The 20104-nt window shown below is 34.1% G+C and overlaps 2 protein-coding genes across 8 annotated transcripts in view; one reads left to right on the top strand and one right to left on the bottom strand.

The window, feature by feature from the left end:
• Positions 1–15569, top strand: part of ERGIC2 (ERGIC and golgi 2) — a 39463-nt gene extending 23894 nt beyond the window's left edge. For both annotated transcript variants that reach the window (XM_082352247.1, XM_082352248.1), the window contains 7 exons: positions 41–136; positions 2596–2651; positions 3553–3651; positions 7316–7413; positions 10011–10173; positions 11249–11331; positions 11522–15569. In XM_082352247.1, the coding sequence (XP_082208373.1) occupies positions 41–136; positions 2596–2651; positions 3553–3651; positions 7316–7413; positions 10011–10173; positions 11249–11331; positions 11522–11584 (658 nt within the window). In that variant the 3' untranslated portion in view covers positions 11585–15569. The remainder of the gene's footprint in view (positions 1–40; positions 137–2595; positions 2652–3552; positions 3652–7315; positions 7414–10010; positions 10174–11248; positions 11332–11521) is intronic.
• Positions 15570–16064: 495 nt separating this feature from the next.
• FAR2 (fatty acyl-CoA reductase 2) overlaps positions 16065–20104 on the bottom strand; it is a 153101-nt gene continuing 149061 nt past the window's right edge. For all 6 annotated transcript variants that reach the window (XM_082352219.1, XM_082352218.1, XM_082352220.1 and 3 more), the window contains one exon: positions 16065–19227. In XM_082352219.1, coding sequence (XP_082208345.1) covers positions 19065–19227 — 163 coding nt within the window. In that variant the 3' untranslated portion in view covers positions 16065–19064. The remainder of the gene's footprint in view (positions 19228–20104) is intronic.

Raw genomic sequence — 20104 nt, 5'->3', positions numbered from 1 at the left:
AATATGCTGTAAGTAATTCTAATATATCTTGTTGTAACAGGGAAGATGATTCATCACAGCCTCCAGATGCTTGCAGAATTCGTGGTCATCTATATGTCAATAAAGTAGCAGGGAATTTTCACATAACTGTGGGCAAGTATGTTCTTTTCACTTACTGAAAATACTTTAAACAAGTTGGCAGTTTGGTTAAAAGTAAATTATCAAATACAGTATGCTAACACATATATACGGAATCTAAGGGAAAAAAAAAAAAAAAAGGCCATGAAGAACCTAGTGGCAAGACGGGAATAAAGACATAGACCTACTAGAGAATGGACTTGAGGATATGGGGAGGGGGTGGGGTGAGATGTGACAGGGTAAGAGAGTGTCATGGACATATATACACTACCAAATGTAAAATAGATAGCTAGTGGGAAGCAGCCGCATAGCACAGGGAGATCAGCTCGGTGCTTTGTGACCACCTAGAGGGGTGGGATGGGGAGGGTGGGAGGGAGGGAGATGCAAGAGGGAAGAGAAATGGGAACATATTGTATATGTATAACTGATTCACTTTGTTATAAAGCAGAAGCTAACACACTATTGTAAGGCAATTATACTTCAATAAAGATGTTTAAAAAAAAAAAAAAAGTAAATTCTTTGTTAATCAAATAATATATAACTAACCACTAGAGAACTCTTAAAATGTATATTTTTGATGTCTTCAGCCTTCAACCTCAGGATAGAGAAGACTACTAACTTTAAAAACTACTGCTTCAAAACAAAAGAAAAACAGTCATGTCATATTTCATATATTAAAGTATATAAGCTGTAGGTAGATATGAATTAAAACCTTCAGCTTGCCAAGTTTTAGTAGCCAGAAAGCTCTTACCTAGACATTTCATTAATTTGTTCATTTTGTTGGATATTAGGTTTTTGTTTTGTTTTTCCTTTTGGTGATCCTCAGCAAAATATAATCCCTGACCAGTACGAGACAAGTATTTTGATGTAGTTAGAAATGTGTCTGGGATAAAGTTAAATTAGGTAAATGTTAAGGAAAAATACCAGGCCACCTGCCTTCATGAGCAGAACCTAGCACAGAAACTGTCATATAATAAACACTTGGTAAATTCCTGAATGAATAAATAGATTCTCTAATTATCTCCTCTCTCTTTCTCTGCTTTTCTCCCTCCCTTCCTTCCTTCCACCTAGACTTGCAAAACTGAACAATTCTTCATTGCAAAAGACATTTTTTCAGTACTTGCTATGTGCAAAGTACCATGCTAGATACTAAAGATGAAACAGCGAAAAACAGAGAAAGGGTTTTTGCCCTTATGATGCTGACATTCTATGAGAGAATCTGAATTTTAAACAGTGAATTACACTAATAACTATTTAATTATAGTTGTATTGAAGTTATAAAGGAAAACTATGTATGGCTGATAAGAAACTATGTAACAAGGTACCTGACCTACTCTGCAAGTCAGTGGAGGCTTTATTGAGGAAAACCTTGGAACACTAATGGATGATTAGGAATTTTATATATAAAAGGAGAGAATGGCATCTAGACTGAGGGAAAGGCCATAAAACAGGACAGAGCATGGCTGGAGATTTTTTAAATATATAGAGACAGTGTTAGACGTCTATGCAAAATTATTTCAGTGTTTACAGTGATCAGATCAAATCAAGCATTTGCTTTGTCTTTGCTTTTGTTTTGTTTTTTTTGGCCGTGCCACATGGGTTGTGAGATCTTACTTCCTCAACCAGGGGTTAAACCCGGGCCCTCGGCAGTGAATGTGCTGAGTCCTAACCACTGGGCTGCCAGGGAATTCCCTGCTTTGTCTTTGTTATCCCACTCTTCTTAACATTCATGTTTTGTTGTTTTGTTGCTGTTGCCAGGACCTATTCTCTCCATCCCCAACCTGTAGATGGGAACCTTAGAATTTCTTGGTATCATATAGTCAACAAATAATAGTTGGCTCAAAGAAATTTAGAAGGTTTTATTGCACTTCTGGATACAAACAATATCCTACTCCAAAACTAACTGAAAGAGGGTAACGTTGACAGATATTGTAAGAACTCCTATATTTTGGCCTTTGTTCTCAATTTCACTTACCTCTCCATGTGATAACTGATATTATCAATAAGAGAGGCCAAATGGAAAAGCATTTGGTTTGTATCCTATCCTTATCCTATCTGGGATTTTGAAAATAGAGAATGTCAACTCTAAACCCCAGTAAAGCAAAATGTTATCTCCCAGCAAAAATACCTGGATTCTAAAAAAGTACTCAGTTACTACTATTATCATCTGAATTTCATTAATAAGTTTGTGAAAATTTGTTTTCTCTCTTGTTATGTAACTACATAATATCTTCAGTTTTGCATCTTGGCCCACAAAACCTAAAATATTTACTGTCTGACTCTTTACAGAAAACGTTTGCCAACCCCCAGTTTATTGCATTACTGAGATGAGATTTACCTACTTAAATCATGGGCCAAGTATGTTGTTATATTATTTTATACTAAGAAAATTATATAACTTAGGAAAGATCCCTTTTATGATTTTAATTAGTTATGTATTTAAATGTTATTACTTTAATCTTTTTTTCCTCCTTTCAGGGCAATTCCACATCCCCGAGGTCATGCACACTTGGCAGCACTTGTCAACCACGACTGTAAGCAGTTTCTGAAATTTCTTTCTGTGAAGATGTCCTTGCAAAAAAAGTGTGTTTTTTAATTTTTAGTGCTGGTGCAAGGTAGGGCTTTGGAAGTGGGGTATGCCAAAAGAAGATATCTAAAGGAGAAAATAAATGATCTAACTTATTGACTAATCCATTTTCTCTTGTCTTTAAGCTACCTATATTTCTTTTTAGTCATAGCTCAGAAGTTGCTGAGGTAGGGAGAAGCAGCCTTGGTGTGCTTTATATCACTTAGTACACATTTCTGCTATTTTTTTTTTTTTTTTCTGCTAGTTTTTACAGATAGTGAAGAGAATATATTTGAAGCTTGTTTCAATATGTAAATTTAAATATGGACATTTACACACATATATAAAGTATTCAAGATAGTTTTGTGTAATGATTATCATAAAACTTAGTTTTTAAAGTCTCCTTTAGACAACAAAAACAAATAAGAAATTCCATAATAAACAAGTTTAGTTACAGAAATGTGCTAAAGCAATAGTGTGTATTAAAAATATATCTGATCAGTTTCATGGACATCATCTCAGTTCTTCTAACAACACAATCCTGTTTCTATATGATGATTTGGACTAGAAAAGACTTATTTTTTTGTTTATCAGAATTAGATGTCATATTATTTCTTCGATATTACTTCGTATATAATTATGAAATTTGCGATATAGCATTTTATCAGAATGTGTTTACCTCTATACATATAATTCCCACATATTTGCATGCATTTTTCTCAAAATAATATGGTTTTAAATACTATATTATTATACCAGCAGATTTTAGATATTTTCATTTGAGAATAGGTAAGAATGTGAACTAATCTGTAACATGTAGTTTCGAATAATTTAATTTCTCTACTTAATTGGTTTTTTTTGCCTCTTAGCTTACAATTTTTCTCACAGAATAGATCATTTGTCTTTTGGAGAGCTTGTTCCAGGAATTATTAATCCTTTAGATGGAACTGAAAAAATTGCATTAGATCGTAAGTATTTAATAATTACTGTTGGAATTTGCATGTAGGCAAATTGTTCTTATAACTTTGATATTAATACATTTTAAATAATCCTCTTCCTAACCCCCTTGTAACAGATAAACAGATAAATCTTGAAATGGTTTAAATGGCTGATCATCTTTAAGTGGAGCTGTGTGTAAGAGCATTTGTTCTAGTAGTGGATGAATTTTAAATGGTAAAAAATGAGCCATGGAACAGAATAAGAAATTAGTCAGAAGTAATCAGGAGAAGGAGTAGAATTTAAAAGCTCTCTAAATATATGAAAGGTTAATGTGTTAAGAGGGCATAACTGCTTTTCCATATTCAACAAAGAAAGAATAAGAACAAAAGAAAGTTTGAACATTATAAGAAGAATTTTCTTCTTTGTGTAGGTTCGAAGTTCTAAAATCTATACTGTATTTACCATATCAGAAACCTCTCTAGAGAATTTTACAAACATCAGAAACCTAGAGTTTTTCTAGAATGGTTTGGTATTAACACAGTCAGAAGTAGTACAGATACCTTTTATTACTGTTTGTTTTAACCATCTATTCCATTTAAAATTTCAGTTTATGCAAATATGGATGGATTATTTCCTTAATTTTGTACTAAGTTATCTGTTCTCATGTTTTTTGAAGATTTTTGGTTGCCTTTCTTCTTAAATAATCATATTATATGATATGCCTTAAGGACGTCTAAAGCTTCCTGTGCCACTAGGAATTCTAGCCTTTGCAAAACTGTAATTAAGCATTTCATTTTTTATTAATTCAAATAGATTTATTAATGTTCTTTTCAGTATTTTACTCTTTTAGCATAGTGTTGTAATCAGATACATTAAAGATGTTTTATTTAGAATTCATGAGTATTTTATGTTTGTGTAGGAATGTTTCACTCAAGGAAGCTTGAGTGTACTAAATTTGGAAATGTGTGAGTAAAAACATTCTGAGAATTACAAGCTTTGTTCTGTGTAATCTCATCTTTATGTGTTCATTCTACACCAAAATACATTAAATATTACAAAAGATGCTCAATTGAAAACATGTTGGTTAATACTTTGTTTCAAGATGCTAAAATGAACTATACATTTTTGTAAAGAAGCAGATCTAAATATGAACAGATTAATTTTCAAAAGACTCTTTAAATTTACATGTTCAGGAAGACTAGGAGGTGTTTAGAGTTATTTTATAAAATGGCATGAGATGAATGTCAGTAGGTTATTCAAAGCTTTAAAGCAGGTATACTCTGCTCCTTCCTAATATATGTTCTATTGGGCCTCTTTTTCGAAAAAGAAAAAATTCAGCATTACGGATCTGTTGGATTCAGGTAACTACCCCCTCCTTCATGTAGGAATTTTGAGGGGATTACTTGGCAGTGACATCTTTAATGCTGTGCAGATTTGGACAGACCTATAACCTTTGGAACAATTTGTGGCTTGCAGCAAAATCTAATGCAACAGCATTTTCCCCCTGCCTGGCCATTAAGTTATCTAACAGACTTATATATTAGACAAATAGGTCTTCAGCAGTTCTCTCTCCATAGCTTAAAAGGTTTCCAATTTTCCCTGTCACGTTTCTTTGACCCACATTGGCTACTATTCATTGCATTGGACTTCATTCCTCACGTGGTGAGATTTCCTTTGTCTCTCATTTTTTCCCTCAAGTCTAATTATCCCACCCATGTGTACAGCATTTATAACCTCACCACTCTCAATTTCATCTTTTTTTTCATAAATACTTCATACTTGAACACCTTCTTCTCCGATCACTTTCAGCTTGTTATTTTTGTTTATGATGTAATAGAGATATTTGTAAAACACCTTAAAAATAAGCACAGATTGAGCAGTTCAGTTTACATCAGAGAATAACTCAAAGGATGAAAGATCGTCCACAATTGATAAGCCACTTATTAGTGGTGGACAAAGTTGACACACTTTTGCTCTAATATTATCTGTGGTAATATTTAGGATTTAAGTTGAAAGTAATAATAGAACTGGCCAAAAACTGTCTTATGTTTTTGAAAGTTATAGTGGTACAAGTGGTAGTTATAGTGGTAGGTGAAATAAGAAATGGTGAAGTTGAAACAAGCTTTGCTTTATTTTGTTAGAAACTTGTTTAATGTTAGTGTTGAAGAGACTATTACTCTTACCTCTCCCTTCTATCTACAATTTTACCTTTCCCTCTACTATTCTGAATTACACTGAGATAAGAGACAGAGAAATTGAACTGATGGAAATAAAAATAAAAATTAATTCATGCTAGACACATGAAAATACATACTGTATACCTCCATTTATATGCAATTCTAGAATAGGCAAAACTAGTCTGTAACAATAGAAGGTAAATTAGTGGTTGGCTTAGGACCAGAGGTAGAAGGGATTGACTGAAAAGGGGTTCAAAGGAACTTTTTGGGGTGATTAAAATGTTTTATATTTTGATAGTGGTGGTGATCGTATGGATAAAAACGTTTGTCAAAATTTATCAAACCATACATTTAAAACTGATATATTTTATTCATGTACTCAGTTATCATAGACAATTATCACCATGTGACGTGAAGTACATCGCAAACGTAATGAGGCCCTATTCACTTACCTAGCTGAAACTATAGATAGATATATCTAGTTCTAAATTTTCTAGAATGTAGACCTAGAGAATTAACATGTTTTGTATTATGTGAACTGTTAATTGTTTAAAATTAATTAATAATTAGTAATATACTGGTGTTTATGACTTGTATTAAACCTAGAAATGCCTAATGACTATATAAATATGATCATTTTGATTACATAGTAACCCCAGGCCATCATTGAGTAGTTTCTTTGCTTATTTTCCTACTGTGGTATTGATTCTTCATATTTATCCAAAGGCTACATTTTGGTTTATATATCCAATAGCTAATTCAGTTTTGGTTTATTTATTTCTCTTCAGATATTAGTAGAAACTGAAAATGTGTCTTGTGGTGGTTATGCTATTATAACTTTATTTTTATTAGTTTCTGTACTATAAAGAAATGCTTTTATTTTCCATATTTTATAAAAAGATGATAATGATTATAAAGGATATCTAACTAGATCACTAGCTCATCTTTTTTGACATCTTCTAATAGATGTGTGTGTGTGTCTGTGTGACTATTTTTTTTTTAACTTTTTTTTTTTTTTAAGTGTTTTTATTTATTTATTTATGGCTGTGTTGGGTCTTCTTTTCTGTGCGAGGGCTTTCTCTAGTTGTGGCAAGGGCGGCCACTCTTCATCGCGGTGCACGGGCCTCTCACTATCGCGGCCTCTCTTGTTGCAGAGCACAAGCTCCAGACGCGCAGGCTCAGTAATTGTGGCTCACGGGCCCAGCTGCTCCACGGCATGTGGGATCTTCCCAGACCAGGGCTCGAACCCGAGTCGCCTGCATTGGCAGGCAGATTCTCAACCACTGTGCCACCAGGAAAGCCCTGTGTGACTATTTTATGCTTACTGAGAACTTGTTTTACCAAGTGTGAATATATTGCTTTCATTGATTCTTTTATAATATTTTTTTGTTAGACATTAAGTTATAAGTAGCATTAAATTTCAGATTAGATGTATTTAATGGAAGGCTGATGTATTTGGCAGTAGTTTCATTGCTACTGGATTGATGAAAAAAACTACATTTTGTTTTTATTCTAGACAACCAGATGTTCCAATATTTTATTACAATCGTGCCAACAAAACTACATACATATAAAATTTCAGCAGACACCCATCAGTTTTCTGTGACAGAAAGGGTAAGTTGAATCCAACTGGTAAAATTATTTATTTAAAGCATTTTATAGTCCCTCTACAAAATTAGTTTGGAGTTCCAGGTAATGCCCTCCTCCATTTAAAATTTGAAATGCATTGACATTTTATTTTAAGTCAATAAAATATCAGAAATGGGTATTAAGTATGTTTTAGAGTAAGAAAAGAAGTAGATTTTAAAAATCTGGAATGTTTTCAATTAGTAAAAAGTTATTAAACTATGATATTAATTATTTTACTCTTAATATCTTAATTTTTAATGTTTTCCCATGTATTGGTATAAGCGGTTTTTTTAATCTGCCAGCAGATTTTCTGATTTCTCTGTTATTTATTTTTTAATTAATGTATCTACCCTGGGACACACATGGTTATTGTGACTCAGATAGCAGATTTAGAGGGTTTGCCTTCCTAAGTTAGGGCTTCATATTCATCTAATTGAGAGGACAAATGTTCTGTAACCTTAGGGTGGAGTGGCCCTTTATAAGTAAATATTGACAGTGAGAAGCAGAATTTTGGAATTGGGCAGTTTAACAGATTTCTCACCTACTCTGGGGCCATGTTTTCTTTCTTTCATTCTTTTTGTTGTTAATTTTTTATTTTTATAAGCTATGTTTTCTTATTGTGTTCAAGAATGGTGAATATTCAAATACTAGTATCCAGAAGAATTCCAAAATTTAAGTGCTTTTAAAAATCTGCTTTCCTCCATATGAAATTTTCCTTTGATAGTCTTATAACTTATGTTGACTATGTCCTCAGTAATTGTAGAGTTTTCCTTATTCTTGGAAAACTAAATACTAAAGTTTTTAGGGGTGAAGTGTCACGTGTTTATAACTTTTCAAATGGTTCAGGAGGGAAAATCAAGTATGTGTAACTCCGTGTTTGTGTGTGTGCACACGCACACTCACATACAGAGAGAAAGAGAAACTAGGTAAAGTGTCTACAAGTATATATTGTGCTTTTTAGCATTTCTTTATGGGTGGGGAGATACCATTTCTCACTAAGGTTGGCAACACCTGAAGGTCAGGCAGTCTACACAGCAGCACGGCTTTGGGGAAAACAGGCATGCATACATTGCTAAGGAAGTGCAAAATGGCATAGTCTCTTGGAAGGGAGTTTGGCGATATTTGCAGAATGACATATGCATTTACCTTTTGACCCAGCAATCCCACTTCTAGAAATTGTATCCAAAGATACAGTGGAAAAAAAGTGATGTTGTATATGAGATTATTCGTTTTGTTACTTGTAATGGCAGAAGACTGGAAACAACCCAAGTGATACATCGACACAATGGAGGAACATGCAACTTTAAAAAAGAGAGAGAGAAAGATATCTATATACTGATATGAAATTATCTCCAGGATGTATTTTAAATAACAAAAGTAAATCAACAAGAAAAAAAAATAGAATCCCAGAGCATTTGACCTTTGTGGGGTGTGTTAGTACTGACAGGACAACTACAGTAGTTGTATTTCACTTTAAAGAAAAAAAAAAGGAATAACTGGAGTTGGTAGAGTGGAGGATGAGAAGGACAGGGCTGACCTTCATTGTTCCTAGACCAAAAGTGAATCATTATGAGTCTTTTGTTACGTAGACACCATGATCCCTAAAACAGTATCCACTCACATAGGTGGTGACAATATATTTATAATTTTGGCAAAATATTGAACTTATCAGAACTTTAAGATGAAGTCACTTTATATTGGAAACTTGATCAATGGCTTATAAGGCTCTGTTGTGCTAATAAGCAAAGAGGTTTTGTAATGCCCACATGAAATTGTTTTAATTTCCCATGTTACTTGTCTTCCTAAAGCTTGCAGTTTAGTTACAGCTTAGTAAAAACAGGTAGGGCCTGACACAAAAATCATGACAAAGCACTGTGGTAGCATAGTTGTTTCATGCTATAATAGAAATTTATTAGAAATTTGCAAACTTGAGTTTTGAAGTGTAAACAGGATGGAATGAAACAATATATTCTCACTCAGTGTGCACACTGTGGTAGGTTTATAATTTTAGTTACACTCCTTTCAAGAAAAAAATTCCTTTAAAAACTGAACCAGTAGCTCAGATATTGATATCTTTCAAATTAATATATTATGTTTTCTTCCTGTACTCTATCTCATATAGTTTAAAAGGAACAACAGAAATTGAAATTGGTTTTAAATCTTATCGTTCAAATGACAGGAAGTAGATAGAATTATTTTGTAAATTCTTAGCAAAGGAATAATACAAAAAGTATGTCAAAATAGGAATGTAGTTTTCATTGACTTGGTCAATGAAGAATGTGCCATATAAACTCTTGAGTTTAGTAGAAACCTTGTAGTATGTAAAGTGACCTTTTTGAGAAAATAGTAAAAAATGATTCTGTTCTTTTGATTGCTTCAAAAGCTAACCATACAAAGAATACAGAATAATTTGCTATTTCTGGAGAGCTTGGTCTAGTAGGACAATTCGTAAAGAGATTTGGTTGTCCCTCTTGTTCAGGAGGGCTGGAGGGCTTCATATTGACTGTATACAAGTAACCTAATGATGTGAATCCTGTTTGTCTCTTCCTCCTATCTCTCCCCTTCCTTTTGCCTTCCTTTAGGAACGTGTCATTAACCATGCTGCAGGCAGCCATGGAGTCTCTGGGATTTTTATGAAATATGATCTCAGCTCTCTTATGGTGACAGTTACTGAGGAGCATATGCCATTCTGGCAGTTTTTTGTAAGGCTTTGTGGTATTGTTGGAGGAATCTTTTCAACAACAGGTTAAGATTCATTCCTTTTTTTGTGTAATTTCTAAAAGTTCAGCTAACAGTAAAAATCAAGATGCTTTTACTTAAAAGGGGAAAGAAATATACACATTCTCATGTTTTGATACTTAAAGAACTTTTTCTTTAAGATTTAATTTCAGACCTCAAAAACTGTATTGATTAAGCGTTGCACATAACTCAGTTCACTGCATTCAGTGATTTACGGGAGATTACTTAGTGTGCTAGAGAGAGCCTAGAATTGGACCCAAGTTCTGTCATTTACATGGGGATAGCCTTGTGTAGGTCACCTAAATTTTCTGAAATTGTTTTCTCTATATAAAAATGAGAATAATAATACCTAACTTGCAAGTGTGTTGTAGGATTAGATGAGAAAATGCCTAGAAATAGTAGATACTTTGAATGTAAATTTTCTTTTTCAGTTAAGGTATTTTTAACTGTACACAATGTAAAATTGTATCTTATGGTATGTTGAACTATGAAATATGTGAAAACAAATTTTTTAGTCAGTAATGTTTTTATGACTTTTGGTCTTTTCGCCCTAAGATTATGGGATTCTCTCAAAGATAACTTGCAGAATTGTAATTGTGAAAATTTGAGAGTTAAGTATAATAGATAAAGAAAGGAAACAGTTCCTTTTTTATCCTAACCTCTATTTAATATTACATGGAGTTTATATAGTTTGAATTATATTTTTAAAATGGATGAATAGATTTTCTTATGAAAGTTTCTGTTACTGCTTTATTTAGATTCATTTAAATTTGTGGTGCTAGTAGTATTTATTCTTCAAAATTGTGTGGGTGTGAGACATATTAAGCACCTTTGAAAAGATTGCTTTGTCAAGGTCATGAATTATGTGGCCTTGTGATTTTGAAAAGAAATTCGTTTATTTTAAAATTCAATTGTCTTGATATTTTTGACTATGGAAGTGAATAAAGCAAACTGTTTCCTTATCTATTCCTTTATAATAGTTTTTTATTCTTACTTACAAAATTAGGAAATGAATAACTTAGGAAGAAATTTTATTAAAAGCATAATTTAATTAAAAACATAAACTTATTTTTTATTACAGGCATGTTACATGGAATTGGAAAATTTATAGTCGAAATAATTTACTGTCGTTTCAGACTTGGAGCCTACAAACCCGTCAGTTCTGTAAGTGGTGTAGTATAAATGGTGCTGATCTCTAAGTCATAGTATCATTGATACTATGATAGTATAGTATCATATATCTAAATAGTAGCTCTTGGCGCCCAGAAAGAAATTGCCCAAAATAAAGTGTTGTGTTTAGAGGAAATAGTGTAAGGAATAAAACTAATGCTTTGGTCTTTTTGTTCCTCCCTAGGTTCCCTTTGAAGATGGCCACACAGACAACCACTTACCTCTTTTAGAAAATAATACACATTAGCACCTCCCAAGTAAAGGAGAAAAACTTTTTGCCTGAGACGTGAAACCTTTTTTAATAATAAAATATTGTGCAATATATTCAAAGAAAAGAAAATATGAATGAGAAGCAGGAATCACCCTAGGGGGGAAAAAAAAAAGAAAAAAACCCAAACTGAAATCCTATATGTGTTGTGTCTCTTACAAATGTCCTAGAAGAAATTATGCAGCTAATCTAATCAGTGAATAAGCCCACGGGAATATTGCGTTGAAGATGACCCCTTCTGATATTTTCATAGCAAATGGCAGTATCGAAATCAAACCTTGCTTCTTGATGACAAAGAGCCTGAAGGAACAAGTCAAACCACATCTAAAGAAAATGGCATTGATAAGTGCAAATGTTTGCATCTGTTTGTTTTTAAAAGATATGATGTCAGAATAAAATCTGTAAAACGTGGAAAACTAGTCTAGACTTTAAAAAGTGTGGTCAGGTCCCATTGTTAATAAAGGAAGAGAGGGAGGGGTCCCTGTGTTATAGCCACATGACTGTTAAGCCATAACGACAAGACCATTTATCCAATAATTCAGTCTTAGGACGGTTACTGCTTTTCTTTAAACTCTGGCGATTGACTTTTCTGATCAGGGCAGGGTCATGAAAGACTAAGGTGAATTCTTACAGGGGCAGGTACATAGATGCTATAATACGTAACAGAGATATCATTTACAAATTATATAGTGGGCACTTATACAGGGAGAAGAAAGCACATGTTTAAAAAAGATGCTAAGTTTCCTAATCTGATCCTTATTATTGGTATACTTTGGGAGCAGGGGGTGAGTAATAAAAAGATCCACTACTAATGATGAAAATTACCAGTCTGTAAAAGATTAAGAGGATAAGTAGCATATTTTGTATGTGTTATGGTGAGTGGGCAACAGGGTAACTTTAAATAAAATAGAAGTATGAGGCAAATATTTAAGTAAGACAAGATAATGTCGGATCTGAGAGATTATAATATTAAACAATGTCCGTTAAACTGTAAAACTGTATTATGAAAGAAGTGTCTGCATTCAGAATGTCCTGAATGTGATTGATTTTGTATTAGATTGTGTTGGTCTAGCTTTCTTACTATTTAAGGATTGATTTTAAATTTATAGACTATAAAAGATTGAAAATAATGAGAGGGGTATATCACTCAGGTGCTGTTAAAAACTAAATTTGGCATATGTGTGCCAATATCATTTTTCCTTTTGTAATACTTAATGATAGTAGAAGAATCATCAACCAATTCTCATGGTTTAAGTCATTTAGGGAAATGGGGAGACAAAATTCCAGGTAAGTAACAAGGCCAAGATTAAAAGACAAGATTTAAAATGGTGGTTTTTTGAGAACAGGGCATCACAAGTTAGAGTTTTTCAAATTGCATTCTTTTAAAAGGTAAAAGAAAAGTCAAACAGTTGGGGCAGATAATGTAATGGAGAGAAGGAGAAATACTGATAAAGCTACTTTTCATTCAAGCTTATGTGGAATGGTATTTTGCAGATAATAACAGAAGTATCATTGTTTAAGATATACAGTTTATCATTGAGCCATTAAATTAACTGATTAATATAGGTAACAAACATGCTTTGAAAGGTTTTGAATTCAGAAAATTCCAAATAATGAATGGCTGTCTCCGTATTTCTGATTTCTTTTCTTCAGATATTATTTCCAATGAAGGTAGACTAGGAAAAGGAATTTTAATTAGAGAGAATTAAAATTTTAGCTGTTTTAGACTGAATGTCGGTTCTGTGAATCTGCTTGTCAGAAAGTTCAATTAAGTTTCAGGGAATTTTTAAAATAGGAGGAAGAATATTGATTTAAAATTATTTTCTTTCAGTTAGGATTGTAACAGTTAAGTATCTTTAAGAAGGATTTTAAAAATTATTCTGGTACTTATATATGATTTTTAATTGTTTCCGTGTTTTCCAAATACCATATTAAAATTTTAATGGAATTAATCCGTCCCATTAAAACTGACTATAAAAGGAATTTCTTTGAAGCACAATCCTACTTTGCCATTGATTTCCATTTTATAAGTTAAAAAAGGTTTCCACCTGAAACTCCTCAAATAGGGTCAGATTTTGGGCAATCAAAGTACTAAGATTCTGACCAGCCCTTTGTATGATGAATGATGAAGTATACTTGCATGTTAGGATTTATTAGGAGTTTTTGACCTCACCAAGTGTTTCTTTTCTGTTGCAGAGAACAGTGTACTGGCCTATTAGGTAGCCTTGGTGTGTGCCTGTGGTGCCTCCAGTAGGATACCCAACTTTATTACTCAATCCTCTTTATTTTATTAGGGCATTCATAATATATATGTATACATATTCCATCCTAAATATTTTTAAGAGTTGAGATCTCAAATTATGTGAAATGTGTTTTTTTTTAAACTGTGTTTGCATATATTGGCCTATAAAAGGAGATGAAACGTTTAGGTGAATAATTCTCTGCTACAGTATTTGTACACCTCAGACTACCTCTTGGTAAAAGCTTAACTCAATATGAGAAATACAAAATTATTTCTAATTCTCAACTTAGGTGATTAATAACTACATTTTTCTTATATACATTTTATGATATAAAGCACTGAATTTTTATAATAAATAATTTACTAATGCAGACAAAGTTTACAATCTTTAATACTAACTTAACTTTGGAATTCATAAAGGAATGACTAAGATCTCCTAATTTTTTAATGGTATAAGTAGACATATGTTATGCATTGTCTTTTTATGTCTTAGGTTAGTAATTCAAGTAACAAAAAGTAAATTTATATGCAGCCTCCTTGCTTCAAAATTTAAAATTTTGAATCTTAAACTTCAGTTCGAGATGCATATTTTTGAATGTTCAAAAATTACTTAAACATGAGCCTTAGGATCTTTAAAATCTCATCATGCCCTTTAACCTAGTACTTAAGTTCCTCCCTTTCTGTTTGGAGCTGTAGCAAACCTTCAAAGTGAGTCACCTTTTGTCAGCACTGTCCAATTAGATCACTATTTGTTCACTACCTTATGGTATGATGCCTGGAGTAATATCCAAGTTATTTCTTTATTGTAGTTCCCCCCACCCCTTTTGAAATATTTTAGTGACAATATCACTTAGCATTATATTAAGAGTAGGAAACAAACTGCCTTGGATTTTTTGGTTTTCTTGTAGTTTTTTTATTGTGTTGTTTTAAACCACAAAACACACAAAACACTCATTTAGTGTCTCAATCCTGAACATTTGGACTCTAAATAAAATAAATTGTACAACAACTTCTTTGTCCCTTTACGATCATGTACCCCCAAATAAGCCTCAGTTCCTCATATTTCAGTTTCTTTTTCCTTCTAGGAAAACTACAGCAATCTTTATCACTCAGTTACATTTCCTTTGCTTCAGATGGAGCTAAATTGCTGTATGAGATTGGATTTATTATAGATTTTTCGTGTTATGAATGGACGAGTGATGAAAATTGAGCAGTTGACTCAAGTTTATAAACCTGTAAGATTATAATCAGCAAAACATTTAATAGTTTTGTTTCAGCAACTCCCAAGTTGTACTGGATATTTATCAAAAGAAATTAGATGAATAATTCTTCCAAACATCGTAACTCATTTATGCTATTTGTGTGATAATTTTAAGGTAAAACTCAGAATGAGAAGGTGTTGGGGGAAAGTGTACATTGATGAAAGCTACATACTAAAGCAGACCTTCAGCAACACGGCATATAATTATGTAATGAATATTTTGTAAATTCTGTTTCCAAGCAACTATGCAAGTCAATTTGGTGATTTCTTGTATTATACTTACCTTTAATTTCTTTAAGATGTTTTTCTAGGATTGATGAAAGTTCCCCAACCCCACATCTCCCCAGCCGATTCACAGTTCCAGCTTGGAACTGCTATTTCAAATAAAGTAGGGACACACCTAAAATGTTTTCCTGTGTGTTAAGAGCTGTTTCTAGCTATTAAAACTCAATTTCAGGTAAGTATCCTTTGTCATAATTGTATCTACACCTCACAGGGCATTCCTGTCTTTCAAGCCAGTTACATCCTAAACTGAGCAATTTCTAATTTTATTTTGTAATTAAAAAAAAAAATTATTTAAATTTATTTATTTATTTTTGGCTGCCTTGGGTCTTTGTTGCTGCACACGGGCTTTCTCTAGTTGCGTTGAGCGGGGGCTACTCTTTGTTGTGGTGCGAGGGCGTCTCATTGCAGTGGCTTCTCGTTGCAGAACACGGGCTCTAGGCACACGGGCTTCAGTAGTTGTGGCTCGCGGGTTCTGGAGCGCAGGCTCAGTAGTTGTGGTGCACGGGCTTAGTTGCTCCGCGGCATGTGGGATCTTCCCGGACCAGGGCTCGAACCCATGTCCCCTGCATTGGCAGGCGGATTCTTAACCACTGCGCCACCAGGGAAGCCCTATTTTGTAATTTTTAAAAATATTTTTTAAAAGTAATCTAGGCAGTGAGCATTTTTCCATATCTCTGTGTGGGCACATGGGACAGTATTACTTTTTACTCTAGGCAGTTGCTTATGTTCCCAGAGTATAATTATTAGATTTGCCGTTACAGAGAAAAATAGCTGTGTGGAAATTTGCATGTGATTTACATGAACTTTAAAAATTATTGATGTTTTTGGAAGCTTTAGGCTGACGTACTTAAATTGTTATGTTCACTGTGAGATAACACACTATTTGGGTATTAGGCCCTTCTCAGATCAGTGTTTACCTTGAGATTCTAAATCAGTTTATTAAAGTGAGCTGTTAACTGCAGATGATGTTAGGTTAGTATAAAATTGTGAGAAATGTTTTTCTGATTTGTGTGCTCATCTGCCTCAACTTTTTCTAGTATTAATTGCCTCAGGTGGTGACTGTCTTCAACTCTGTTATGTTTGTTACTGTATCATATATCTTATGGGTGCAGAATATAGGGATTACCAAAACTTCTTTTTAAACATAACCTTTTCTTTGTCCTCACTGTCCCCTTCCCAAAAGTAGAAGTTTCTTTCTCATTGGAGTGTATATATTAGGCACTCAAATTATTGTCACTTGGTCTTGATATAAAATAACTAGGGATTTTCTTTCATGCAGATACCTACTTTTACTGCTTAATCATCACAAGCTGCTTAATCATCACAAGAGAATTTTATTCATGTCATTTCTCTAATGTCACAGGTAGAACATGCTTCAACATGTAAGTGTAACCCTATTAATGGTGTCTGAAAAAAATGAAGCGTTATGGGTGTGTGTTAATTTATATTCAACTGGTAGTTTCTTTAGATTATATCATTTTTCTAGGGAGGAGGCGGGAGATCAACTGCAGTAGTCAGCAGTTAAACACTAGAAGAGAGGAAACCATTTTTTAATTCAGATTTTCATTTAATCAAGTCAAAATGTGAATACTTGATCAGTGGAATTTATTGAATTGGTGAAACAAAATAATCAAAAGATAGTAAATTCTTAGAACTATTATGTTTTGTCCAATTTCATTGAATTGTATCTTGATTTCATTTTTATCATTATCTACAGTTTGTATCTTAATCAGTGTAACTCAAACATGTCATACAGACATCTCGAACAGAAGATAACCAGGTACTTTGTTTCAGAACTGGGTTGTCTGCCCTGGGAAGTAGTTCCCAGAACTTAGATAAGATTGGGAAAGACACTGCCCAGAAGAGTTCCCCCCCAAATGCCCTTTATGGGGTTCAGAAAAATCTGAAGTAATATTGGGCTAGAAGTCATCCTCACGGCCCTGGTATACTTCGGCCACCTCGTGTGACTTTCTGAGTATTAACCAGTTATCTCAGTGAGCATAAATACAACTCGTTAACATTTTGTGCTCATGTAGTTTCCGAGTAGCTGTGATGAGTTTTAGTTGCTTAGGCCCCGGGTACTCTATGTGAGTCACAGTCCGTGTTCTTAACGTGAAATCCTGCAATCAGACGCGCACTCGTCTCGCAAATATGAGGAAAGTTGGGATAACAGTTATATTATTAATACAGGATTTTGAGATTAGTTTTTTACTCATTTGCATTATACATAAAATATTTTTAAACAAACAAAACAACACCTGTTCTCTAAACTTATAGATTTATTTTATTCATTGGCTGCGTTGGGTGTTCCGTGGCTGTGCATGGGCTTCTCTAGCTGCCGAGGGCTGCTCATTGCGGCGGCTTCTCTTGTTGCGGAGCACAGGCTCCAGGCGCTCAGGCTTCAGTAGTTGTGGCACGTGGGCTCAGTAGTTGTGGCTCGCGGGCTCTAGAGCGCAGGCTCAGTCGTTGCTCTGCGCATGTGGGATCTTTCCGGACCAGGGCTCGAGCCCATGTCCCCTGCATTGTCAGGCGGATTCTTAAGCACTGCGCCACTAGGGAAGCCCCTCTCTAAACTTAGAGTCACTTAATGAAGTCTGTCCTTTTCTGCTGCACATTCTACAGGTAACACTCTGCAACTGGAGTGATCAAGATACTAGCAAATCCTGGTGAAAGAGTAAACTTCCCCACTTATAGAAAAAGCTAAAGCTAGCATTTAAAATTTTATTTGAAATTTTGCTTTCCTCAATGGCAAAGATCAGGGAAATGGGTTTTTACATGATTCTAGCCTAGGACCTTCCTCTAACATTAGTCACTCTAATCTCTAATCGAGGCCTGAGCAATATAAACTTAGATATGAAGGATTTGGAGACTTTAATGAAGAAGAGGGAAACCCTTAGGAGGTTATCAGGAAAACTGGAGATTCAAAAGATTTAGAAATAATTGATGTCAAATTCAAATTACGGGAACTAATTTTTACTTAAAAGCATAATAAAGAGTCCCAATGAAAATACACTTGAGTCTTCACTTTATACATAATTATTTACACCTCTTGGTTTTTTTTAGGTTTCAGAAGTGGGTATAGTTAAGGAAAATGTTAAATGTGAACCCACTTTTCTAATTCCCCCAGCCCTCAAACAGGACTCCATGGTATAACACAAAAAGAAAGCAGAAACCTCGGTGGAGAATTATTTCTCTAACAGCATTTGTGAAGATGTTGAGACCTTCCTTCCTCTACTTTCCTTGATTTTAAACCTTTATACTAAGTACACTAGAATGGTTCCAAGGTTAGAACTGCCTTTCTTTAGCATATCTCAGCTTCTACCATGTGTTCTTCCATGTTTATTGAGTTGAAATTAGTCCTCTCAAGGAGGAAAAAGCTAAATATGGGAAGATGGGTGTACTTTGGTGTTTTATATTCAAGAGCATAGAATAGAGTGTTAGGAAACAATCAGGAAACAATTTTTTCCTAACATGTACGATTATAGGCTAGGATATGACTTTCCTTCTCTCACTGAAATAAAAATGTATAGTTAAGAAATAAGGATATACGTGACAGCACATTTGACAGGTAATGACTTGGACATATTTGTTACTACCTAATCTTGAGAACCACAGTTGCTGTTTTAGAGGTATCTGAGAGGTTCCAAACAAAAGGAGATCGCCAAATGTTCTCAGACCTTGAGTGTGCTGGACGCCCTAAAGTAGGAGAGGAATTTGTAACAAAAGCTCACGATGAAGAACCACACATTCCGAGCCACCTGAGATCTTGCAATGAGAAGGCGCCAGGCGATGAGGAAGAGGGCAGTATTAAAGAGGTAGTGAATATTTCGGAGCCTGGAAACAGACATATACAACCAAAGTCAAAACAGTACCAAATACCCAACTATGTTATTTGAAGCATAAATGTATCTTTTCCTGGCTATGACCAGCAAATAACTAAGTGCTTAGGTATGTGACACTACCTGATGGCCTTTTGATTTTGATATCTTTCATTTCCACCACATGCCTTCTGAGTAATCATTTCTATAGTATTCCCCTGACTAGTTTCCCTTTCTCATACCTGCTTTAACCTGTCTTATAAACATGGCTAACATAATCTTTCTTAAATATACTTTGACCATATTACTATATATCACAAATCTTCCCTGGTTCTTGTTCACTAGAGGGTAAGTTCTAAAGTTCTTGCTATGCAACGTTCCTCTCAGTTTGCAATTACTTCTCCCATCCTAATTATCTCTGCATTAAAAACCCTTCGCTTCCACCAGAATTATGTCAGATTACTATAATTCTTTGTCCCTTAGGGATTAATTATTGAGAGAAATTTCAGGCAGTCAGAGGTCTTGAAGAGCGGTTAACTGATTTGCCCATGTTAAATAGCACAATCAGGTTCCTGCCTGTTGGGTATTCTTTCTCTATACCACGTTATGACAGGATGTGGTAGAAGAAACAAACTTGGGTTCATATCTGGCTCCTGTACTTAACCATGTGCGACTTGCCCACTTACCTTCTTTGAACTTAAATAGCTCTTTGATAAAAATGGGATAACAGAAATAATACCTGCCTCACAGGGATGTGGTAAAGTCTAAATGAAACAGTATATTACAGGGTATATAGTATAAAGGCTCAAAAAATATTAATTCCTCTCCTCCCCCGCTCATATTTCATGTCTGGTATAAAATCAGATACACATGGTAAGTGCTCAGTAAATATT

The sequence above is a fragment of the Balaenoptera borealis genome (genome assembly GCF_965194805.1).
Source record: "Balaenoptera borealis genome assembly, chromosome: 13".
In the NCBI taxonomy this organism is placed as follows: Eukaryota; Metazoa; Chordata; class Mammalia; order Artiodactyla; family Balaenopteridae; genus Balaenoptera; species Balaenoptera borealis.
Note: the sequence above shows the minus strand (reverse complement) of the source record. Positions and strands in the feature narration are given on the sequence as shown.